Source organism: Melanerpes formicivorus, unplaced genomic scaffold (genome assembly GCF_026170545.1).
Source record: "Melanerpes formicivorus ecotype bairdi unplaced genomic scaffold, bMelFor1.0.p_v2 SCAF_54, whole genome shotgun sequence".
NCBI classification, from domain to species: domain Eukaryota; kingdom Metazoa; phylum Chordata; class Aves; order Piciformes; family Picidae; genus Melanerpes; species Melanerpes formicivorus.
This window is the reverse complement of record NW_027142406.1, coordinates 4,673,337-4,698,191: the sequence shown is the minus strand read 5'-3', so window position 1 is coordinate 4,698,191 and position 24,855 is coordinate 4,673,337. Positions and strand designations below refer to the sequence as shown.

General features: G+C 48.0%; 1 protein-coding gene and 1 long non-coding RNA gene across 2 annotated transcripts in view; one reads left to right on the top strand and one right to left on the bottom strand.

Moving 5' to 3' along the window:
• The window catches only part of NUP107 (nucleoporin 107), a 41,879-nt gene extending 25,911 nt beyond the window's left edge, over positions 1 to 15,968 (bottom strand). Inside the window, exons 1-9 of the mRNA XM_068160962.1 lie at positions 15,904 to 15,968; positions 14,922 to 15,007; positions 13,401 to 13,490; positions 12,359 to 12,471; positions 8,776 to 8,911; positions 7,885 to 7,988; positions 2,925 to 3,052; positions 1,846 to 1,894; positions 63 to 134 (exon numbers count right to left, since the gene is read on the bottom strand). Of these exons, the coding sequence (XP_068017063.1) occupies positions 63 to 134; positions 1,846 to 1,894; positions 2,925 to 3,052; positions 7,885 to 7,988; positions 8,776 to 8,911; positions 12,359 to 12,471; positions 13,401 to 13,490; positions 14,922 to 15,007; positions 15,904 to 15,911 (786 nt within the window). The 5' untranslated portion in view covers positions 15,912 to 15,968. The remainder of the gene's footprint in view (positions 1 to 62; positions 135 to 1,845; positions 1,895 to 2,924; positions 3,053 to 7,884; positions 7,989 to 8,775; positions 8,912 to 12,358; positions 12,472 to 13,400; positions 13,491 to 14,921; positions 15,008 to 15,903) is intronic.
• Positions 15,969 to 16,228: 260 nt separating this feature from the next.
• On the top strand, positions 16,229 to 24,394 carry LOC137452502 (uncharacterized). Its single transcript, XR_010990098.1, has 3 exons — positions 16,229 to 16,628; positions 17,750 to 17,853; positions 24,177 to 24,394. It is a non-coding gene; the product is annotated as an uncharacterized lncRNA (long non-coding RNA).
• Positions 24,395 to 24,855: the final 461 nt, after the last annotated feature.

Sequence of the window (24,855 nt, the reverse complement as noted above, 5' to 3'; positions counted from 1 at the left end):
CATCAGAAATATTTGTGTTTCCTGATCTCTCTACTTCCATTTCTCCCCTCTTGAACTCCTACCTGGCTTTGTCGAACAAGTGAGTCCTTCTGAAACAAGTTGTCTACGTGTGTTTTTTCACTGGCACTTAAGACCTGGTTAAGAGAAAGCTGATTATTACTTCATGGAAAAGACAAGTTGCCAACAAAACCACAAACACCCAACTGAACATACACTAACTCATAAACTGTCTCCAAGTTCAGCATGCTAAACTCTCCCCCACCCCTTTTTGTTTTACAGAAGGATGACACTGTGTATTTGCTGTACTGGGAGAACTTTTATCTCCAGCTACACCAAAGCTGACCACAAGAAGATTCTACATAGGAGATCCACTGATTCCACTCATATTATCCAAAATCCCATTTAGTTACTGCATACAGAACAAAGATGACATTTCCCAAGAGGAGAGGGACACTTAACATGGATGAGTGAAAAAAAACAAATCAAACCTCCCCCAAAAAATCCAAGCCCAGAACCCTGATCCTTCAATCACAGAGTGTTAGAGGTTGGAAGGGACCTCCAAAGATCATCCAGTCCAACCCCCCTGCCAGAGCAGGATCACCCAGGGGAGTCCACACAGGAATGCATCCAGGGGGGTTTGGAAAGTCTCCAGTGAAGGAGATTCCACAACCTCTCTGGGCAGCCTGCTCCAGGGCTCTGGCACCCTCAGTGTGAAGAAGTTTCTCCTTGTGTTGCAGTGAAACCTAAGTTTAAGTTTGTCTCCATTGCTCCTTGGCTTACTGCTGTGCACGACCCAAAAGAGCTTGGCCCCCTCCACTTGTCACCCACCCCTCAGCTATTGATAGACATTGATCAGATCCCCTCTCAACCTTCTCTTCTCCAGACTCAATAGCCCCAGGGCTCTCAGTCTCTCTTCACAGGGGAGATGCTCAAGCCCCCTAACTATCCTACTGGCTCTCCCTTGGACTCTCTCCAGCAGGTCTCTGTCTCTCTTGAACTGGGGAGCCCAGAACTGGGACACAGGGTTGCAGGAGTGGTCTCGGCAGGGCAGAACAGAGGGGGAGAAGAATCTCCCTAGACCTGCATTGGTTTAGCTCTCATTAGACTTGCAACAACAAGAGAAGATCCATTTTCCTATACAACACAGGCAGGAGGAGGTTGTTTTTTGGCACAACAGTACTCAAATGAACAGTGACATCTTAGCAGCAGGACTCCCAGAAGAAGGTATTTTATGACTGTTTAAAAAAAGCAACTCTGATCATAAATTGGACAAAGGCAGAGTCTCATTACTTATTGTTTTGTCTTCCTGAGCATATTCTGGCAGCACAGGCTGAGAATCACTGTATTGATACAGACAAGAGGGCTACAGCTGAAACAAGAAGGCTGCAAAACTTGGATTTCTCTTGAGGTAAATTGGACTCAGGACTGCACAGGCTAGACAGCTTGAGACCAAAGGTTCTCTTAGGTAAAGCCAAATTCTCTCTGATCTATGGAAACATTACAGCTACTGAAGCAACTCTTAAAAGCAGCTAATTGTTTCCAGTGGATCTTTCAAGTGTCTGTGGAATACTTAAGGGAACAAAACAAAGTACAGTTTATAATATGCTTTACACTCCCATTTTCTCCTTGGAACTAAACATTTCAATTCACTTTGCACTACATATAAATACAGCATTTGCTGTGATAAACATCCAGGAAGCCTCATGTTTTGTTTACATCCTTTCAGCTTTGACTGTTGAGGGGGCTGCAGTTCATTTTTACAATCTCAGTACTGCAGGCACTTAGTTTGCATTTAACTGACTATAGTGTTTAAAACCAACCCAAACCCAGAAAGTCCAAGCTTACTGTGACATCAAATGCATTTTCATCTTCCAGGGCAGTCTGTATTCTGTCCCTGGAAATAGAAGTGCAAAATGTTAGTGATCAAAAAGCTAAGGAAATTCAGCAGAATGCATCAGTGAAGGTGCTTAAAATGCCCTCTAGGCAAATGTTCCTTCTTAAAACCACTACCAGTAGCCAAGGTAAGAGTAAGAACAGGGCCCTCTGCAACTTCCATTTCAGTACAAAGAGAATAAACAGACTGAAGGGGGTCTACAAGAAGGATGGAGAGAGACTGTTTGCAAAGGCCTGTGGTGATAGGACAAGGGACAATGGCTTCAAACTAGAGAAGAGCTGATTGAGATTGGATGTCAGGAACAAGTTCTGCACCATGAGGGTGGTGGAACACTGGAACAGGTTGCCCAGGGAGGTGGTTGAGGCTCCTTCCCTGGGCATACTCAAGATGAGGCTGGGGTTGCTTAGCCTGGAGGAGGCTCAGGGGAGACCTTATTACTCTCTACAACTCCCTGAAGGGAGGTTGTAGCCAGGTGGGGGTTGGTCTCTTCTCCCAGGCAACAGCACCAGAACAAGAGGACACGGTCCAAGCTGTGCCAGGGGAGGTTTAGGCTGGAGGTGAGGAGAAAGCTTTCTTGCAGCTCTCTTCAGACACTGGAAGGCCACAATTAGGCCTCCTCAGAGCCTTCCCCTCTCCAGACTGAACAACCCCAACTCCTTCAGTCTGTCCTCATAGGAGAGGAGCTTCAGCCCTCCGATCAGCCTCATGGCCCTTCTCTGGACACCTTCCAGCACCTCCAGATCCTTTCTGTAACAAAGACTCCAGAACTGGACACAGTGCTCCAGGTGGGGTCTCACGAGAGTGGAGTAGAGGGGAAGAATCACCTCCCTGGCCCTGCTGGCTCTGCTTCTCTTGCTGCAGCCCAGGTTGTGATTGGTTCTCTGGGCTGGAAGTGCACACTTTTGGCTCATGTTGAGCTTCTCATTCCCCAGCACCCCTAGGTCCTTTTCCTCAGGCCTGCTCTCTAACCAGTTCCTGCCCAGCCTGTATTGGTGCTTGGGATTGTACAAGTACTTTTCAAAGGCATTACCTGTAAAGTGAGGACAAGAGTCTCCAGGTTACCATCTCCTGCTTGAGAAGCCACAGGACACTGGCAGTCTTGGAGAACTTTTGCTGCCCAGGAGTTGCACGATAGACTATCTTCCCTAAGATATTCACCTGCAAGCAATCCATTCACACACACTTAATGTTGCCTGACATTACACCCTGTGTCCCAGCATTTTCATTACCTTGAATGCTTTGAACAACCAAGAGATGATAATTCTGCACCAATTCCCTTAATTATTACTAAGAGTTAATTATGAACACAGCCCAGAGGTCATGCACTAAGGGAACAGATTTGTTTCAAAGCACACTGTACAACCTCAGGGTATAAGCAGCTTACACTGATCAATTAAAAAGCACTGAAAGACTTGGAGGGAGAGAAAGCAACCACTGGGGGGTGGTGGAAAATAATAATAATAATAATACACCCAAATAAAAATAAGTTTAAAAACCACAAACACAACATAAAAAACACAAACAAAACCAACCCCCCCCCCCCCAAAAAACCCCAACAAAAAAAAGCCAACAGACCCCCCCCAAGAAAAACCCAACAAAAAACCCCAAAACAAAACCAAACAAAAGCCAAAACAAGCCCAACAAAAAAAATCCAACCAACCCCCCCAAAACCTAAAACAACAAAAACCCAACCAGAAAAACCTCAACAACCCCCCCTGAAAAAAACAACCCTCCCCAAAAATCAACAAAAGCCCCAACAGAAAAACACAACAGAAAAAAAACAACCCCCTAAAACCCACAAAAAACACCAAACAACCCCAAAACCAAACAAAACCCATCCAAAAAACCCCACTTCCCCCCCAAAACCCCAATAAAACCCAACAAAACCCCACAGAACCCAAACAAAAAATCAACAAGAAACCAACAAAAAAAAAACACACCCAACAAACAACCCCACAACAGCCCCAACCAAACCAAAACCCCAACCAAACCAAACCCCAACCCCCCCCACCCAACACCAAACCACAACCAAAGCACCAAAATCCTCAACTTCTTTTCCATGCACCTCCATATCAAACATTAAGTCAGTCCTACTGGTATCTGTGACAGCATTTATCAGTGTCTGCAAGGTACCTTTCCTTTCCCAGCTTCATTAAACGAGGACCCTCAAAAGTTGTTGGTTATCACCATTTATAGTACTACCAAAAGGAAGTTCTGTATTTCCCCCCACCCCATATTTATTATGAAGAAAGCACAAGACAATGAAGTCTTGTCCATCAGTAGCTTGTTCCAGAGCTCCTACTGCTTCTGAGAAGAGCGCCAAGCAGTACCCCATTTGTTAGGCATCAAAACATTAATCAGTTTTCAAGTGGGAGGTGAACAACAGATTTGGAGAAGACAAGGAGATGTGCCCCTGTGGTGCAAGGGAGGAGATGCAGCCCTGTGGTGCAAGGGAGGAGATGCAGCCCCTGTGGTGCCCGGGAGGAGATGCAGCCCTGTGGTGCAAGGGAGGAGATGCAGCCCCTGTGGTGCAAGGGAGGAGATGCAGCCCCTGTGGTGCAAGGGAGGAGATGCAGCTCCTGTGGGTGCAAGGGAGGAGATGCAGCCCTGTGGTGCAAGGGAGGAGATGCAGCCCCTGTGGTGCAAGGGAGGAGATGCAGCTCCTGTGGGTGCAAGGGAGGAGATGCAGCCCTGTGGTGCAAGGGAGGAGATGCAACCCCTGTGGTGCAAGGGAGGAGATGCAGCCCCTGTGGTGCAAGGGAGGAGATGCAGCCCCTGTGGTGCAAGGGAGGAGATGCAGCTCCTGTGGGTGCAAGGGAGGAGATGCAGCCCTGTGGTGCAAGGGAGGAGATGCAACCCCTGTGGTGCAAGGGAGGAGATGCAGCCCCTGTGGTGCAAGGGAGGAGATGCAGCCCCTGTGGTGCAAGGGAGGAGATGCAGCTCCTGTGGGTGCAAGGGAGGAGATGCAGCCCTGTGGTGCCCGGGAGGAGATGCAGCCCCTGTGGTGCCCGGGAGGAGATGCAGCCCCTGTGATGCAAGGGAGGAGATGCAGCCCCTGTGGTGCAAGGGAGGAGATGCAGCCCCTGTGGTGCAAGGGAGGAGATGCAGCCCCTGTGGTGCAAGGGAGGAGATGCAGCCCCGTGGTGCAAGGGAGGAGATGCAGCCCCGTGGTGCAAGGGAGGAGATGCAGCCCCGTGGTGCAAGGGAGGAGATGCAGCCCTGTGGTGCAAGGGAGGAGATGCAGCCCCGTGGTGCAAGGGAGGAGATGCAGCCCTGTGGTGCAAGGGAGGAGATGCAGCCCTGTGGTGCAAGGGAGGAGATGCAGCCCTGTGGTGCCCGGGAGGAGATGCAGCCCTGTGGTGCCTGGGAGGAGATGCAGCCCTGTGGTGCAAGGGAGGAGATGCAGCCCTGTGGTGCAAGGGAGGAGATGCAGCCCTGTGGTGCAAGGGAGGAGATGCAGCCCTGTGGTGCAAGGGAGGAGATGCAGCCCCTGTGGTGCAAGGGAGGAGATGCAGCCCCTGTGGTGCAAGGGAGGAGATGCAGCCCCTGTGGTGCAAGGGAGGAGATGCAGCCCCTGTGGTGCAAGGGAGGAGATGCAGCCCCTGTGGTGCAAGGGAGGAGATGCAGCCCCTGTGGTGCAAGGGAGGAGATGCAGCCCCGTGGTGCAAGGGAGGAGATGCAGCCCTGTGGTGCAAGGGAGGAGATGCAGCCCCTGTGGTGCAAGGGAGGAGATGCAGCCCCTGTGGTGCAAGGGAGGAGATGCAGCCCCTGTGGTGCAAGGGAGGAGATGCAGCCCCTGTGGTGCAAGGGAGGAGATGCAGCTCCTGTGGGTGCAAGGGAGGAGATGCAGCCCTGTGGTGCAAGGGAGGAGATGCAGCCCCTGTGGTGCAAGGGAGGAGATGCAGCTCCTGTGGGTGCAAGGGAGGAGATGCAGCCCTGTGGTGCAAGGGAGGAGATGCAACCCCTGTGGTGCAAGGGAGGAGATGCAGCCCCTGTGGTGCAAGGGAGGAGATGCAGCCCCTGTGGTGCAAGGGAGGAGATGCAGCTCCTGTGGGTGCAAGGGAGGAGATGCAGCCCTGTGGTGCAAGGGAGGAGATGCAGCCCCTGTGGTGCAAGGGAGGAGATGCAGCTCCTGTGGGTGCAAGGGAGGAGATGCAGCCCTGTGGTGCCCGGGAGGAGATGCAGCCCCTGTGGTGCCCGGGAGGAGATGCAGCCCTGTGGTGCCCGGGAGGAGATGCAGCCCCGTGGTGCAAGGGAGGAGATGCAGCCCCGTGGTGCAAGGGAGGAGATGCAGCCCTGTGGTGCAAGGGAGGAGATGCAGCCCCGTGGTGCAAGGGAGGAGATGCAGCCCCGTGGTGCAAGGGAGGAGATGCAGCCCTGTGGTGCAAGGGAGGAGATGCAGCCCTGTGGTGCAAGGGAGGAGATGCAGCCCCTGTGGTGCCCGGGAGGAGATGCAGCCCTGTGGTGCCCGGGAGGAGATGCAGCCCTGTGGTGCCTGGGAGGAGATGCAGCCCTGTGGTGCAAGGGAGGAGATGCAGCCCTGTGGTGCAAGGGAGGAGATGCAGCCCTGTGGTGCAAGGGAGGAGATGCAGCCCCTGTGGTGCAAGGGAGGAGATGCAGCCCCTGTGGTGCAAGGGAGGAGATGCAGCCCCTGTGGTGCAAGGGAGGAGATGCAGCCCCTGTGGTGCAAGGGAGGAGATGCAGCCCCTGTGGTGCAAGGGAGGAGATGCAGCCCCTGTGGTGCAAGGGAGGAGATGCAGCCCCTGTGGTGCAAGGGAGGAGATGCAGCCCCGTGGTGCAAGGGAGGCGCACAATCTTTTGTTATCTTCTATTACCTCCCAGAAAATGAGAAGAGTTCAGGGTTGTTAGGAGCCACTGGGGACAGGATTTCAGGGTACATCTTAAGGAGAGATGTGCTGTGCCCTACCCCAGGTCCAAGCCCTGCCAGCAACATTAGAGCCAATGTTTGGAGGGGCATCCTTCACTCTAGTTTTGTAGAGTCCTTAGCAACACAGAGTCAGTTCCCCACATTCCCCATGGCTTAAAACAACCACTCCACATTCCATGACCTTGGAGATGGGAGCCACAGTCTCAAGCAGAAGGAAGGGAAGAGACAGCCTTTTCCATTTGAGCTCAGAAATTCCACCACCTCACACAATAACCAAGTTCACATTTCTTTTCCTTCTTTTGTCTGCTTCCCACTTGGGAGCACAACTGTGGTACATGCCTCATTGAAGAGCTCAGCTTTCTCCAACTCAGCCCCAACAATAAACCTGCACAAAACAGAGCTGGCAACCCTCTACCACAGAACCATTCTCTTAACACAGACACAGGTATGAAGTCTCCTACTAAAAATGATCTGCCCACCTCTCTCATGATCTTATTGATAGAAGTATCATAGAATGGATAGGGTTGGAAGGGAACTCAAGGGTCATCTAGTCCCAATCCCCCTGCCACCGGCAGGGAGCCCTCACACTCTTCCTTTCAAATTGTCAGTCCCTGCTGATTCTGAGCTGTCAGTCAACAGCCAAACAAAAAAGACCAACCCTGTGTCTAAAACCTTAACTCTAATATTGAGCTCTCTACTGCCAGCTTGTTAGTCATGCAGCAGTAAACCCTTAAGACAATGGTTTTATTTACTTAGAGCAGAGAAAACTAAGTCCATTTTAATCCATCTTATTATCATTAACAACACCAACAACATCTCTACATCTGCTCATGTTTGTTGTCACTTGACACTTGCAGTGAAACAGCAGCCAGATGACATGTTTAGCCTTCTGCAAGCTAGACAATGGGCAGTCCTGTGCCAAAGCAGTGTATGAGGAAAAAGATGCCACTCAGTCTGGTGTTCAGTGACTCAGAGGCTGCAACCAGCTGGAAGAATTAAAGTATCTATGTTCAGCCCTGTGACTTCTCAGCTTGAAGTAAAATAGCAGCATTACTTTCAGGAGGGAATACAGAGTAAGTAAAAAGCCAAGGAAATGACTTACCTGACTGTTACAAATACCTTCATACTCATCCACAAGATCAAAAATGGTAGTTGATGTATGCTTCAGGAAGGAATGCAGGAAATCTGAGTACATGCTCATAGTAGCTAGAAGAGATTTAAGAAGAAACAGACATATTAGTCAGGCATAGCTTGGTAAAAAAAGGCCAGCTGACCACAGAAGAGGAATCCTTCTGATGACAAAGTATCTCATCTTCCAAAAATCTAAAGGAGAACACTGATGATATGAACTGCTTATATCTGGAAGGCATTCAAAGAAGGGCCACGAGGATGAGCAGAGGGCTGGAGCTGCTCTGCTATGGAGGCACACTGAGAGGGTTGGGGCTGTTCAGTCTGGAGAAGAGAAGGTTCCAAGGAGACCTTCTTGTAGCCTTCCAGTATCTGCAGGGGGCTACAAGAAAGCTGGGAAGGGACTTTTGAGGGTGCCAGGTAGAGATAGGACTAGGGGGAATGGAGCAAAACTACAAGTGGGTAGATTGAGATTGGATGTGAGGAAGAAGTTCTTCCCCATGAGGGTGGTGAGAGACTGGCAGAGGTTGCCCAGGGAGGTGGTGGAAGCCTCATCCCTGGAGGTGTTTGCAGCCAGGCTGGATGTGGCTGTGAGCAACCTGCTGTAGTGTGAGGTGTCCCTGGCCATGGCAGGGGGGGGGGTGGAGCTGGCTGATCCTTGAGGTCCCTTCCAGCCCTGACAATTCTGTGGTTCTATGAAGCAGCTTGGTTTTGCCAAATAAGTATCAGCAAAGTAACACCCACAAAAAACTCCCCAACATCAAACAACAAAACCAACCAACCCCCCAGAAGAACATATCTATACCTATCTATATTTAACTATCACTAACAGAAAGTCTGGTCACCACACTTCAGCCTGTCTCACCAGCTTCCCCAGGATCATCCTCACGCAGCAGCACAGCACTCATGGTGACATCTTCTGTCATGTTGGAAGTGTCTAGATTCCCAAACATTCCTGTCTGCTGAGGTGAGAATGCCATTGTCCAGTTACTTTCATCCAGCTAAAAGCATAACAAGAACAAAAAGGAAAATGAATAGCCATCTCAGACTAGGGGAGACCTACCTCCAAGGGTATCTTTTTCCCTTTTGTGTATAAACAGAGCAGTCCTAAAAAAAACCCAGAAAAACTAGCAGTGAAATCATTGCCTTTAGATCAGGTACAGCTATGCCTTTAAGAAACAGTTCCTAAAAGAGAAATTTTAGTCTGGAGGGACAAAAAAGAAAAAGCAATGGTCAACTGGAGCCTTTCCAGCCCTGTCTGGATGTGTTCCTGTGTGACCTGTGCTGGATTCTATGCTCCTGCTCTGGCAGGGGGGTTGGACTCAAGGATCTCCAGAGGTCCCTTCCAACCCCTAACATCCTCTGATCCTGTGATTTTTATTTTAGGAGATAACTAACAATAGAAACAAATCCAATAAAAGTTTAAAACCTGTTGAAAAACACACAGGGCCTTTCACCTTCAAACAAAGCAAACACTTAAAGTTTTATATGCCATCACCTGGGGTTGTTTAGTCTGGACAAAAGGAGGCTGAGGGGGCACCTACTGGTTCCCTACAACTTCCTGGAGGGAGGTTGGAGTGAGGTGGGTGTTCATAGCGTGTCACAGTGTCAGTCAGGGTTGGAAGGCACCACAAGGATCAGCTAGTTCCAACCCCCCTGCCATGGGCAGGGACACCCCACACTAGATCAGCCTGGCCAGAGCCTCAGCCAACCTGGGCTTAAACACCTCCAGGGACGGCGCCCCAACCACCTCCCTGGACAACCCATGGTGGTCTCTTCTCCTTATTATCAGGTGGCAGAACCAGAGGAAATGGCCTGAAATTGTGCCAGGGGAGGTTTAAGTTGGATATTAGGAAGGATTTCTTGACAAAAAGTGTGGTCAGGCATTGGAACAGGCTGCCCAGGGAGGTGGTGGAGTCACCATCCCTGGAAGTGTCCTAGAAATACATGGACATGGCACTTCAGGACATGGGTCCATGGCCATGGTTGGACTCAATGATCTTGGAGGTCTTTCCCAACAAAACAATTCTGTGATTCTATGAATGTTTACTTAATACTTTGTCTTTCAAACCAAAAAGAAAAGGAGTAACACTGCCTGGGTTGTAAAGCCCCTGCAGAAAGTTAAGCAAAGTAGCTCAAGGTGGAATCAGAACCATTGAGCAGTCTTTCAGTGCTCTTGGTGAATTGCTCCAAACCATTCAACTGAAGGAAGCAATGCATGGTTTCAAATGCTAGCAAATACCAGGATACTGCAGGGGGAAATAAAGACACACCTGTACTGGGTGGGGGGTATTTCAGAGCAGCTACTTGAGAACATATCTGACCATCAGAGCAGCAAAATGGCCAGAGAGAAGATAGACTCTATGTGTACTGCCCTGTCTCCATGACAGCAATTGTTTTCTCAGCAACAATCAATGCTACACCAAGACCTAAAGATGTGCCACTAGTTGATTCTTTTTACCCAGACTCTTCAAACAGTCCCCCCCAAACAAGTACAAACAGGGAAGCAGATGACATTGCTGTAGCACTCTCCTAAGTGTAACAGAAAACTGTGGACATAGAATCAGAGAATGGTAGGGGTTGGAAGGGACCTCTGAAGATCAGCTAGTCCAACCCCTCTGCTAACACAGGTTCCTCCTGATCAGGCTGCACAGGAACGTGCCCAGGCAGGTTTAGAAAGTCTCCAGAGGAGGAAACTCCACACTCTGGGCAGCCTGTTCCAGTGCTCTGTCACCCTCAAAGTAATGGAGCTTCTCCTTAAGTTCAAGTGAAACCTTCTCTGCTCTTGTTTGTGCCTGGTGCTCCTTGTCCTATCACTGACCATCACTGAGAAGAGCCCAGCCCCTAACCCTAACCCAGCCCCATCCTCATGACCTCCACCATTTAGACATGCATTTGTAAGATCCCCTGTCACTCTTCCTTTTATGGACCAGTTTCTACCCACAGCATTCATCTTGTCTGATCTCTTTAAGCCATTGCTTCAAGTCAACAAGAAATGTTCAAGAGCAGCAATGGTCAGATCTGTGGCTTAATGCTAGACTGAGGCAGACACCTCAGGAAGTGCAGAGAGACCCAGCAGGAGCCCATAGCTCTCCTGAGGGAGGTGTGCATGGGTTGGTGATCTGTTAGGTCAAGTGGCTGAGTTGCAAGGAACAGTTATAAGGCTGTGCAATATTATCTATCTACCTATTGACCTACCCACCTACCTAGCTACCTACCCACCTAGCTATCTATCCACCTAGCTACCCATCTCTCTCTGTCTTGGCTCCTGTAGATAGGTAGTTTCACAACCACCCTCCTGTAGCAGGCACTACTGAAAATGAGGCATCTTGGAGCCTGGTGACCCAACAAAGAACAAGAGGACACAGTCTCAAGCTGTGTAGGGGAAGCTTGGGCTCTAAGTGAGGAGAAAGTTCTTCCCAGACAGAGAGCTTGGCCATTGGAATGTGCTGCCCAGGGAGGTGGTGGAGTCCCCATCCCTGGAGGTGTTCAAAAAAGGCTTGGATGTGGCACTTGGAGCCATGGTTTAGTTGTCAGGAGGTGTTAGGTATTAGGGAATAGGTTAGACCTGATGATCTCTGAGGTCTTTTCCAGCCTGGTTGATTCTGCAATTCTATGATTCCAAGAGCTGTTGATCAACCAGGCCCCAGAAGTTGCTAATTCAAAGGAAAAAAAACAAACTGGCTGTAACAAACTAGAGAAACAACTAGAATGGAGAAGGAGTTAAAATGCACATAGAAGAAGACAATTGTTTTGAGCTAATTTAAAAATAAACAGAGATAAAACACTTCAGATGTCCCAGCTGATAGCTTTTCTAATCAGTGTTTTCCCAAAGACATTACAGCAGAAGATCATTAATGTCATCTGAAAAGTCATCAGAAGTGCTTTGAAGTCCAAACATCCAAGTGAAGCCTAATGCTGGAGAGTGCTAAAATAAGAAGTCTGAAGGTTTAACTTGCTGAGGTAGAGCAATTGCCTTTGAAGAATCTGAAACCAAACAAAGTCAGGATTCTTGCATTCACAAGCTGATGAGACAAGGGTTGGCTTAACTCACATGGTGGACTTAGCAGGTCCTTAAAACCTTCTATTATTTTCTGCTGCCCAGGGAGGTGGTGGAGTCACCATCACTGGAAGTGTTTAAAAAGAGTCTGGATGAGGCACTTGGTGCCATGGTTTAGTTGATGAGACAGTGCTGGGTGATAGGTTGGACTGGATGGTCTGAAAGGTCTTTTCCAGCCTGGTTAATTCTGTATTCTTCATGCATCATCCCAAAGAACAACACTGATTAAATACTACTGGTAGCAAGCAGCAACAGTGGTACTAGCAAGCTTCTACCACCCAGAGTTCATCCTTAGTGCAAAGAGCATTGGAACACTGTAAGCATGGAGTTTCTGGTAAGTCTCATAGGAACAGAAGAGGAAGAAGGTGCTTTAACAACAGCATCTTACCATTGACATATTGCTGAAAAGTCCAGAATTGGGGAGAATCCCAGATTTTCCTCCTGCTCCCAGGATGGCAGACATATCTGATGGCTTCATGGAGCTTCGAGTTAGTGCAGTACCTGAAAGAGAGAGAGAGACTCTACTGAAAAGAAGTATTTAAGGGCCACTGCTCTCTAGCAAGGAGCTCCAATGGAAATCTGACAATGGAGATTGAAGTATTGATGAAATCCTGCTCCATCAGACAAGAAAGAGACAAACCAACCCAATGGAAAAGTAACTTGCTTCTTCCTGCTCTACCCCTACCCCCTCCAAAACACTGTCAACCAGGAAAGGTTGTTCAGGACCTTGTCCACACAGCTTTGGGTAGCTCTAAGGACAGAGACTCCACAGAACACCTGGGCAGTGAGTTCAAGTGTTTAATCACCCACACAGTAAAAAACCTTTTTTCTTACATTTAAACAGAATTCCCTGTCTGTAATGTTGTGCCTACTGCCTCTTGTTTTTTCACTGGGTACTACCAAGTAGACCCTGGCTGTCTTTTCACTCCCTCCCATCAGGTATTTATGGACATTGACAAGACCATAGAATTGTCAGGGTTGGAAGGAACCTCAAGGATCAGCCAGTTCCAAACCCCCCTGCCATGGGCAGGGACACCTCACACTACAGCAGGTTGCTCACAGCCACATCCAGCCTAGCCTTCAAAACCTCCAGGGATGAGGCTTCCACCACCTCCCTGGGCAACCTGTGCCAGTCTCTCACCACCCTCATGGGGAAGAGCTTCTTCCTAACATCCAATCTGAATCTATCCACTTCTATTTGAAGATCCACTAAAGATCCACTTCTGTTCTAAGAGCCACATAAGCCTTCTTTCCCAGGCTAAACAATCCCAGCCCTTCTCAGCCTCCCCTCTCACCTGACACTCCAGTTCCCTAATCACCATGCAGCCTTCCACAGGGCCCACTGTGGTGCATCCCTGCCTTTATCCTTATGAATTCTTACTAATGATGAAATCTAATCATGTAAAGTCTTAGGAAGAAAGGAGCCTTACCTGGCTGACGAAGCAGCGAACCAGGAGTGCGGGACAGCAGCTGGCCTCTGGGTGTCATGTTTCCAAATGTGTCATCCAGGGATGCAAGAACTGATGAAGTGAAGTTAAGAAACATTCTTCTGACCACAATTTTGGCTCTATTTCAAGTGGCTGTGAATACTTAGAAAGGAAAAACATTTTGCTGTAGCTCAAATGATTCAAAGGTTACACACGTTTTGTCTTTAAAAGTCAAGCAGGAAGTCTCATTCACCAGGCTGGAGAGTTAAAGGGATACTGCAAGTAAAGCACAGAAATCCCACTTTCAATCCCTCATTCATATCCCTCCCTGCCAGTCTTTAGATAGTGCAATCTACAGTTTTGGGTTGGAACTTTTCTTCTCCTTAATGCACAAAAATACACTACAAAAGGGGACAATATCAGAGACCAACAGCCAAAGTTTGATTGGGGCAATGGATATAAACTCCAGCACAGGAGGTTCCATCTCAGCATGACAAAACCTTCTTGACTGCAAGGGTGACAGAGCCCTGGAGCAGGCTGCCCAGAGAGGTTGTGGAGTCTCCTTCTCTGGAGCCTTTCCAGTCCTGTCTGGATGTGTTCCTGTGTGACCTGTGCTGGATTCTGTGCTCCTGCTCTGGCAGGAGGTTGGACTGGAAGATCTGCAGAGATCCCTTCCAAACCCTAACATCCTGTGATCTGCACTTTAAAGGGGTATAAAACACACCTGAGTAGTACAGTATAAAATGTTACAGTGTATCTCACAGTACGTTTGAAAACAGTTTTTGGCATGCTCAAAATCAAAGTCGTGATAAATAAATGCATCTTCTGAACACAGCAAGCTACAGCTGGAGAGATCACAGGATGTTAGGGGTTGGAAGGGACCTCCAAAGATCTTCCAGTCCAACGTCCCTGCCAGAGCAGGAGCATAGAATCCAGCACAGGTCACACAGGAACACATCCAGACAGGGCTGCAAAGGCTCCAGAGAAGGAGACTCCACAACCTCTCTGGGCAGCCTCTTCCAGTGCTCTGGGACCCTCACAGTCAAGAAGTTCCTCCTCACGTTGAGGTGGAACCTCCTGTGCTGGAGTTTCCATCCATTGCCCCTTGTGCTATCCCAGGGCACAAGTGAGCAGAGCCTGTCCCTGTCCCTTCCTTCCTGACCCCCAGCCCTCAGCTATTGATAGACATCGATCAGATCCCCTCTCAGTCATCTCCTCTCCAGACTAACCAGCCCATGTCTCTCAGCCTTTCCTCCTCAGGCAGATACCAGAGCTCTTGCAGTATATTCTGTCAGCCTTTTAAAAAGGAAACTGTTTCCAGAAGGTAAAGTTTTGAAGCATCAGAAGGAACATTTTCAGTTTGAGCTCTACCAACCCCTTAAAGCCTGAAAAACAATTTGATAGCAGCGTGAGCAGGGAATCTCACACAGATTTGTTGTCCTGGCTGGAATGGCAAAAGAGACCCTCAACATCTCTATGATAACATCATTAAAGATGATAAAGTCTTGAAAGAAAAAAGGATACTGGAAACTTTTTTCTGAGAGCTTGGCTTCCGTGCAGGTCTGGCCACGTCTGCATCACAGGGGGATGACAAGTCTGTGAAACCATTTCTAGGGAACAGCAACACAGGCACCAAGTAAGCAAAGCAAACCCAAGCAGATGAACAGAGACTTTGTTTTTCCTGCTCCAAGTAAATGCACAACTAATACCTTAAACAAGGGATGAGTCATCTCCAGTTCTAGTACTGCTGGCCAGTTCCTCAACAGAGCCCTAGTCTGGCAGGCTGCCCAGGGAGATAGTTGAGGTCCCATCCCCGGAGATATGCAAGGTCAGGGCTGATGGGGCTCTGGGCAACCTGATCCAATGGATCAGGGGGACTGGACTAGCTGGCCTTTGGAGGTCCCTTCCAACCCAAATTATTCCATGACTCTGTTCTCAACAGCTCAAGAGAATGCATTTGCCTGAAAGCCCACGCTCTGTTACTCCAACATCACAACAGACACTTTCTTATTTAAAGACACAGCAGCATAAAAAGAAGTTTTTAACTAAAAAATTAAATTGAAAAAATGACATCATTTCACAGCGGGCTTTTTTCCTTCAGATACACAAAATCACTACAAATTACTAGGGAAAAAATGGCTAACAATTACTAAACGTGCAAAGGAGAAGGCACAGGTGGACTGCGAAGGCCGCAGCTGGGACCGCCTAAGCAGGCTTGTCTGCAGAGCACCCCGCAAAGGCCTGGCTCAACTATTCCTGGGCAACCAACAACTCTATAAACACATCCCAGAAGAAATCCAACAGATGTAGTCCTCTCGGACAACAGAAAAGCCTTCCGTAGCCCTCAGACATTGCTCCAGCCCTGCTGTTTCCCACACTGTCAGCACGCCGCTCCCCCGCGGCCGCTTCTCGGGGATGTGCCACACATCAGATCGCACCCACGGGAGCCTCACACCCTCCCCGAACCACCCGCCCGCCCCCCGCTCCCCCTCGCCGCGCCTCCCACCTGTCCATGGCGGCCTCCGGCCCAGCACGGCCGGGGCTCAAGCGTTCCCGCCTCCGCTGGAGCCGGCTGAGCCACCCGGAAGGAGAAAGCCAACTTCCGGCCGCGGCAGGCGGGGCGCCCGCGCCGCGCATGCGCAGGGGTGGGCACCGCCCTGGGCTGTGTGGGGACGGCCCGCGCGCCGGGTGCTGCCTGCAGGCGGGCCCCGGGGCAGGCCGGGGCGGGAGGGGCCGCGCAGGGCTGAGGGCAGCCGAGGCCTCTCTATGAGGCCGCCGGGCACACAGGGCCGGCCCTGCCCCGCTGTGCTCGGGCCGCAGCTGCCGCTGGCTGATGGCCTCTGTCAGTCCCCTGGGCAGCGGGATCCCGCGTTACGGGATAAGGCTTAGAATAGCTTCGTAGTTTAGAAGCTTCCTAGTTACAGAATACGGAATTAACCAGGTTGGAAAAGACCTTCGGGATCATCGAGTCCAACCTATCACCCAACACCATCTGAGCAACTAAACCATGGCACCAAGTGCCTCATCCAGTCTCAAGAGAAAACGCCTCCAGGGATGGTGACTCCACCACCTCCCTGGGCAGCACATCCCAATGGCCAAGCTCTCTGAGATGAACTTTCTCCTCGCCTCCAGCCTAAACTTCCCCTGGCACAGCTTGAGACTGTGTCCTCTTGTTCTGGTGCTGGGTGTCTGGAAGAGACCAACCCCCACCTGGCTACAACCTCCCTTCAGGTAGTCCTAAACGGCACTAAGGTCTCCCCTGAGCCTCCTCTTCTCCAGGCTAAGCAACCCCAGCTCCCTCAGCCTCTCCTCACAGGGCTGTGCTCCAGACCCCTCCCCAGCCTCATTGCTCTTCTCTGGACACATTAAAGCAACTCAACACCCACTGCCATCTAGATTGTGACATTGCACAGAGGACTAAATAGACACTGAGCTGGAGTTTATTTTCACCGCTTTACAAACCAGTGCCAGTGTCTCACCATCCTCGTGGGGAAGAACTTCCTAGCATCCAGTCTGAATCTACCCACTTCTAATTTTGCTCCATTACCCCTAGTCCTAAATCCCCTGCAAGTATGTATTTGAGGCTACAGCTACAAAGGGATATTTAGATCAAATCAGGCATTTAAATTCCTCATGTAGAGGAACATGTCTGAAAATAGCCACAGGAGGCAATGTAACTGCAAGGTATCATCTGAAGACCCATAGCTTGCTTAGGAAGTTAAGAAGTTCTCCACCATGAGGGTGGTGAGAGACTGGCACAGGTTGCCCAGGGAGGTGGTGGAAGCCTCATCCCTGGAGGTGTTTGCAGCCAGGCTGGATGTGGCTGTGAGCAACCTGCTGTAGTGTGAGGTGTCCCTGCCCATGGCAGGGGGGTTGGAACTGGCTGATCCTTGAGGTCCCTTCCAACCCTTATGATTCTATGTAGATAAAATACATTGGCACCCAAGCTTGGCGTCTCATTGAAACTGCCAGAGAGCATAACCTCAGAAGCCTTCACATGAAGGCCACTGAGAAGCCTGATGCAGACTGGGTGTGCAAGAATATAAACAAGCAAAAGACCTTTTGAGAGTAATCAACTCAGGAAATGTAACTATGGATCTAAACAAACCAAAACAAACCCAGAAGTTATCATCTCTTGTAGACTATCATAAAAGCACAAGTGAAAGTAACAGCCCTCAACTAAAAGAGTGTTAAAGGAACTGCTATATCCTAGTTCACATCTATTTATTTAGCAGCATTTACCTGTCAACACATCCTCCCAAAGGTGTAGTAGCATTATTGCCCCTCTGGGGCAGCGGGGAAATGCAGAGTGATGCTCACATGAGTGTTTTGTTTCACTCTTGCACTCTCAGGTGGGATGTTTCTCAGAGCAGAGGAGTGTAAGCAAATGATGGAACTACAACAGAGGAAATGCTTCCTTTGCCTGCTGCCTCAAGATCATGCAAAGCAATGACAGGTAAGAACACAGCAAAAGAAGATGTTATCAAGAGGGCACATGCATGCATGAATAAAACCCAGAACAAGAAGCCTGTAAGAGAATATAAAAGAGCTGGGGCCCTTGAAAGGGCTTGTCTTAGTATGTACAGCTCTTGAGGTGCAGGCTGGGGATGCACTTTAGAAGTTTCATATTGTCAGCAGTAAGGGGGCAAGGTGGGGGAACAAGGCAAAAACCTGGAGATGTGTTTTCAGGGCCGTAATTTTTGACTGGGTAAGTATGAAGTGGGATGCTAAGGAGAGGGGAATTGTGTGTGTGTGTGGGGGGGGGACGACATGGGGAAAAGAAAACCCACCTCTGAAAGCATCTTCCACTTCCAAAAAGAAGGAGGGAGTGCAGGTATTTTTCAGTGATATGAAGGACTCAGAAATTCAATTTGTAAGTAAAAATGAAAAATTCCACCTATTGGCATCAGCATTGATCCTCACTGCAGCCAGGATGTCAGAGTGTCACAAGGGATAGTAACACTCCCTGCTTACAGGCAGGACAAGTGATAACAACTCAGCAGCCAGCACGACTGTCACAGAAACATGCCCTGGCTGTCACCAATGCCTGGGATTCCTCTGCTCCCTGCTAGCTGGCTGTGAAGTTGGCAGGGTTTACAGGGTGTACTAAGGTCAGGATATAGCAGATCAAACAAGTCAACTAACTCCAAACCCCAATGCTGCTTTACTAAATGTTTCAATATAGACAAACCACAAATCAATTCAAATCCATTGCTCTACTGGATTGCTAAGCTGCATACATGATCACAGGTTAGGGGTTGGAAGGGACCTCCGAAGATCATCAAGTCCAACCCCCCTGCCGGAGCAGGAGCATAGAATCCAGCACAGGTCACACAGGAACACATCCAGATGGGTCTGGAAAGTCTCCAGAGAAGGAGACTCCAGAGCCTGTTCCAGGGCTCTGCAACCCTCAAAGTAAAGAAGTTCCTCCTCATGTTGAGGTGGAACCTCCTGTGCTGGAGTTTACATCCATTGCCCCTTGTCCTATCACAGAGTGCAAGTGAGCAGAGCCTGTCCCCTCCCTCCTGACTCCCAGCCCTCAGATATCTATAAACATTGATTAAATCCTCTCTCAGTTTTCTCTTCTCCAGACTCTCAAGTCCCTGGGCTCTCAGTCTCTCCTGATAGGGCACATGCTCCAGTCCCTTAATCCTCCTGGCACCTGCACATACAAAATTAGTGTCTTAAGTTCAGAACTATCAAAAGGAAGAGCACAGCAAAGTTCTTGGGCTATGTGTGACAGCAGCACCACCACATTCACTACAAAGAAAGTCGTGGAAGCTCTACTTAGACCTGGCCTTTTTGTACAGCAAGGAGGAAAGCTCATGCTTTAGCTCATCTTTTCTTAGGTGAAACACATTCCTGCAAGTGTGGAATTTTTCACTTGGTTCATGTGCAGAGAAGGGCCACAAGGATGACTGAGAGGGCTGCAGCATCTCTCCTGTGAGGACAGGCTGAGAGAGTTGGTGTCATCCAGTTTGGAGAATGCTCCAAGGACTGGCCTTCCAATATCTGAAGGGGCCACAAGAAAGCTGGGGAGCACTGGGGAAAATGGAGCAAAACTAGAAGTGGGTAGATTGAGATTGGCTGTGAGGAAGAAGTTGTTCCCCATGAGGGTGGTGAGAGACTGGCACAGGTTGCCCAGGGAGGTGGTGGCAGCCTCATCCCTGGAGGTTTTGAAGGCCAGGCTGGCTGTGGCTGTGAGCAACCTGCTGTAGTGTGAGGTGTCCCTGCCCATGTTGGGGTGGGGTTGGAACCAGATGATCATTGAGGTCCCTTCCAAGTCCGTGATCAAGAAACTTCTTTTTTTAAGCCAATCTCAAGAATTGCCCTGAAGTGCTTCTGCAGCTGCTTAGTATTAAAACCCCCGTGCTGACACTCAAGGGAATGCTTGCTGCTGCCTGTGGAGTGCTTGCTGCAGCGTTACCCTAAACCAGGAGATTCCCATGCCTGCTCCTGGTGAGGATGCTCAGCTAACCCTCCCTCCCCCCCCCCCCCCCCCCCCCCTTTTTCTTTTTTTGTTAAAAAGAGAAGAGAAAGAGACAAATTTGTAACTCATTTTATTTGTCTGAAAATCTGGACAGCAGTGCCAAGGGTCTATTGTTGTTCCTGGGCATGTTACAAGCAGTACACCCAGGTTAGGAGAGCTGGGATTTCACAGAGATTTTTGGAGTAGGGGAATGAAGTTATTGACTCTTCCCTGCTAGAGTTTGAATTATAAGGTAAAAATGCCACACAGCATGAAAAGGTAAAGCATACCAATAGAAGGAGGAACTTGTTCACTCACTATTCAAGATTGCAGAGAGGCTCCCTCCCTCCTTTTGGTAGCCAAAAGACATTACAGGTATTCCTTAGAGATGACAATGCCTTTTGAATGGAGTAGTTCACCCCAGCAAAAACCTCAGAGAAGGAAAAAAAAGGAAAGAATTAAACCTTGGTGGCAGTGAAGCTTCTTAAAATGGTGAAGCTGTTGAAGCTTGCTGTTCAGCAGAGCTAATATTGCTTGAGGCTGAAGTTAAGTACAGTGGAAATTACAAAGACATTCCTGGATGTTCAGTAGAGAACAGCTCATTGAAGAAAAGGAAGTCAGCTGCTGCTTGCTGATTCAAATATTCCAAAATTAAACTGGTTTGGAGAATAGTAAAAAACCCCCAACCATCCCAAACCTAAAACCACAACACCCTGACACACCAAGGGGAAAAAAAAAGAGGGGAGGAAAAACCAAAGCAACACAACAGGAATAAACCCCAAACAAAAAAACAATGCAGGGAAAAAACATAAGGGGGAAAAAACAAAAAGGAGGGGAAAAAAGGGGGAAAAGCCCAAAAAAGGAGGGGAAAAAAGGGGGGGGGGGGGGGAACAAAAAAGGAGGGAAAAAAGGGGGAAAAAACCCAAAAAAGGAGGGAAAAAAGGGGGGGAAATAACCAAAAAAGGAGGGAAAAAAGAGGGAAAAAAAACCAAAAAGGAGGAGAAAAAGGGAAAACCCAAAAAAGGAGGGAAAGAAAGGGGGGGGAAACCCAAACAGGAGGGAAAAAAAGGAAAAAAAACCCAAACAGGAGGAAAAAAAGGGAAAAAAACCAAAAAAAGGAGATTAAAAAAGGAAAAAAAACAAAAGGAGATTAAAAAAAGGGAAAAAAACCAAGGAGGTGGTTAAAAAAGGGGGGAAAAAAACAAAAAAAGGAGGTTAAAAGGGGGGGGGGGAGACACACCAAAAGGAGGTTAAAAAAAGGAAAAAAAAACACAACAAAAAGGAGGTTAAAAAAGGGGAAAAAAAAAAACCAAAGAGATTTAAAAAAAGGGTGGGAACCCCAAAAAGGGGGAAAAGAACAAAAAGGAGGTTAAAAAAGAGGTAAAACAAAACAAAAAAGGAGGTTAAAAAAGGGAAAAAAACACCAAAAAAGGAGGAAAAAAAGGAGAAAAAAAAAGTAACAAAAAAAGGAGGAAAAAAGGGAAAACCACCCCAAAAAAGGAGGAAAAAAGGGAAAACCACCAAAAAAGGAGGAAAAAAGAGGAAAAAAACCCAAAAAGGTGGAAAAAAGGAAAAAACAAAATAAAAAAGGAGGAGAAAATGGGAAAAAAACCCAAAAAAGGAGGGGGAAAAAAGGAAAAACAAGAAAAGGAGGAAAAAAAAAGGGGGGGGGGGGGAGAAGAGGGAAAAAAGTAGGAAAAAAGGAAAAACAACAACAAAGGAGGGAAAAATTGAAAGAAGGAGGGAAAAAATTGGAAAAAAGGAGAAAAAAAAAAACCCAAACATAAAAAAGGATGAATAAAAGGAGGGAATAAAAGGAAGAAAAAACTAAAGGAAAAATCCCAAGGGAAAGTCCACCTTCATCTGTTATTTGAAGCCCAGACACTGCACCCCCCACGAGCAAAATCAAGACTCTGAACCAACTTTCCTCATAGTTGCAGCCCAGGAATGTGAAGTTTGTGACACAAGTAAGGATCACTCCAGAGAAGCCGAATTAGGTTTTAAGAATCTTTGTGTTGTTGGTAAACCTTCACAAGCAAAGCATAAGGTGCTCGAGACACAGAAAGCAGCAGCACATCTGAGGAAGAGCTCTGCTGCTCTGATGCTACAGAACTACCAACAACTGCACTCTGTCACCTATGTGAGCAACCTTTTCCTTTGCTTTTATTCTCCTCCCCCACATGCAGGCAACATAAAAAGCTGTAAATCAAAGGACAGCCTAATGCTGTTGGGGCAGCAGTTTAAAACTGGACAAACAGCCTCAAGTGGATGCACTTCATAGTACAATTACAGGCTACAGCCTGCTGTATAAAGACTATTTTTCAGCATTCACACCTAGAAACAGCTTTCTATTATTGATGTCTAAGCTGAAGTCTATCTGGAACTAGCACATTACTGTGGTGAGGTTTAGCCATTCCAAGTTATTCCCCTAACTGGCTAATAGAAAACCTTGGGGAAAGAAGACAAGCATCAAGTTTGATTCGTCCATAATTTGTTTGCAGCACTGTGAAAGAAGCAAATCCTCATCTTTGGCGTGAGGAAACAGGAAATCTATTTACACCAGGAGAAGAATGCAGTTTAATCCAAATTCCAAACTCCTCCCACGTCCAGCATTGCAGTTATCAGTATGGATTATATGAAACAAACTCACTGTACAATAGTTGGGTTCTCCCCTCCCAGAAGTTATGTTCCCTCCTGCAGAAGAGCAGAAGTAGTTTGAGCTCACAGTTTGTTGTCATTTGGACATCTGAAAGCATCCTGCGATACCTCAGAATACTCTTTTAAAGTCAGGCAAGTAGACATTTGTTTTACAGGATCATTTGAGAATGAAAAAGGGCATTAGGAACAAGGTTATTAACTGAAAGTCTTACTGGGAGGAAAGAGCCCTCCTAGGCAGAGTGCAATTCCATTAAATACTTCTATACTTCAGGACATAAACACTCCTCAGGGCTCAGACATTTCAATACTGGCACATACCAACTTCAGGTCAGGGTAGAAATCAAGCAGTCACCACCTTTGTGTGTGCACTGGGAAGAGTAAGCTAACTTCACAAGCAGCAATAGCTGTGCAGTAACACTAAGCACTGGGAAGATTACTGCATTAGTTGCTCAAAGGTAGGCATGGTGCACGTTTTCATCCAAAGCTTTAGGAGACGTGTCCTACAGCTGCTGTGCAAGTGGCTCAACGGGAACGTCTGAAAGCGTTGGTACACACAGAGCAGTTAAGTTACTCCTGAAGACAAGGGAAAAGTTCCTTCCAAGCATTTCAGCAGAGAGGATTCTTTTCTAGAACTGGTAACTGCTTACATAGTTCCAGTTCCTGTGGGGAACTGGGGGTTCACTTCCTCAGCAGGCACAGCTTCTTACGCTGCAGTTACTTAAGACGTGAAGAAAACTCTTCCCCGTGCTTTTCCTTTAGCATCACGCCCACCACTTCTTCAGCATCTTCCCTTTAACAACCAGGGCACTGCTGCCTTGAAGCTTGCCTAAGTTTTCAAGGAGAAAAACGCTGGGCTTTAGGTGTTTCCTGGGTTTTGATGCCTTGGCTTTACAAACCTGCCTGAAATTCTAACTGTAGGTGGCTGGGGGGAGAGTGCATTTCACTTTTTTTAGCACAATCTTTAGGTGCTAAAGCCTAGAGTTCCTGAAGATTTCACTTCCCTGGGGCCTGATCAAACTGACTGCCTCTAATGGCGAGTAGCTGTGCATTTACTGTTCCACAGAGCAGCCAAGAATGCTGCAGCAGAGAGCTTTCAGGACAAAGCCTGATCTTCCCTGTAAGCAGTACGCTTCAGCTGGACACCGAGACCAGGGTCCCCTCTCTGATGCTATCAAAGAATTTCCTCTCCCTCCCACAAAATGGCATCTGTACAGCTGCCTGCAAAAGAAACACGTTAAACAGATGGCCAACAAAAGGACAACTGGGACATAAAAGTATTAGAAGGCCTGAATAAGTGGAGGTTGAAAATGAAGGGAAGAAAAACACTGACTAGCTCATCCAGGAGGAAGGTAGCTAGTGAAAAAAATCCTAGAGCTTAGACTCAGCCTCTCTGGGGACCAATCAGGATGCCAAAAAAAGTATTTATGGGGATCAACCACCACACATTTTGGTTTCCAGTGATAAATGAAAAGGAGTTTCAGTCTGTATCTGACTGCAGAATGAGAGAATGTATTACCTCTATCAAGCAATGGTGATGACTGATGACATGACCAGCAGGAGAGATCAGCTGGGCTCCTTAATTCACTTTGGGCAACATAACCTAATCTCAACGTTTACTGGTGTTATCTAACCTAATCTGATTGAATTTGCAGGAAGGGATTAGAAGCAGCCCTGATAATTTTGTGCCAGAGAAACAGGAGGCACCAAGAATTTGGGTGTGACATCAATTTTCAGCAGCACAGCCAAGATGGGGAAATCATCCACAGTCCACGCATTCCACTCTGCAGTCCAACGCTGTTAACAGATATTTAGAGCCTCCAAATAAATCTCTCCACTCAGTACTGCAAGAATGCTCTCCTGCAAATTTCCTTCAAATAGGCTTTAATCATGCAGAAAAAACTGATTTTCTCCCAAGGGATTTTTTTTTTTTTTTAAGCTACACTAAGTCAATTTTAGCAAGGAATTCTTCCTGGAAAGAAGGAAATTAGCAGGCAATGTATTTGCAAATTCCCCAAACAGCCACTGACAGTCTAACTTTTGAGGAGACAGCTTTTGTTGGTTTGCTTGGTTTTTTTCCTGTTAGTTTCTCCCTTAAGGTACAACTTGGAAAATACCAACTCCAAAACTCTAAGGTGGAATTTCAATCAGTCAGAGATTCATCCACCCCAGCACACGGGATAGAGTCATAGAATTGTCAGGGTTGGAAGGGATCTCAAGGAGCATCCAGTTCCAACCCCCCTGCCATGGGCAGGGACACCTCACACTACAGCAGGTTGCTCACAGCCACATCCAGCCTGGCTGCAAAAACCTCCAGGGATGAGGCTTCCCCCA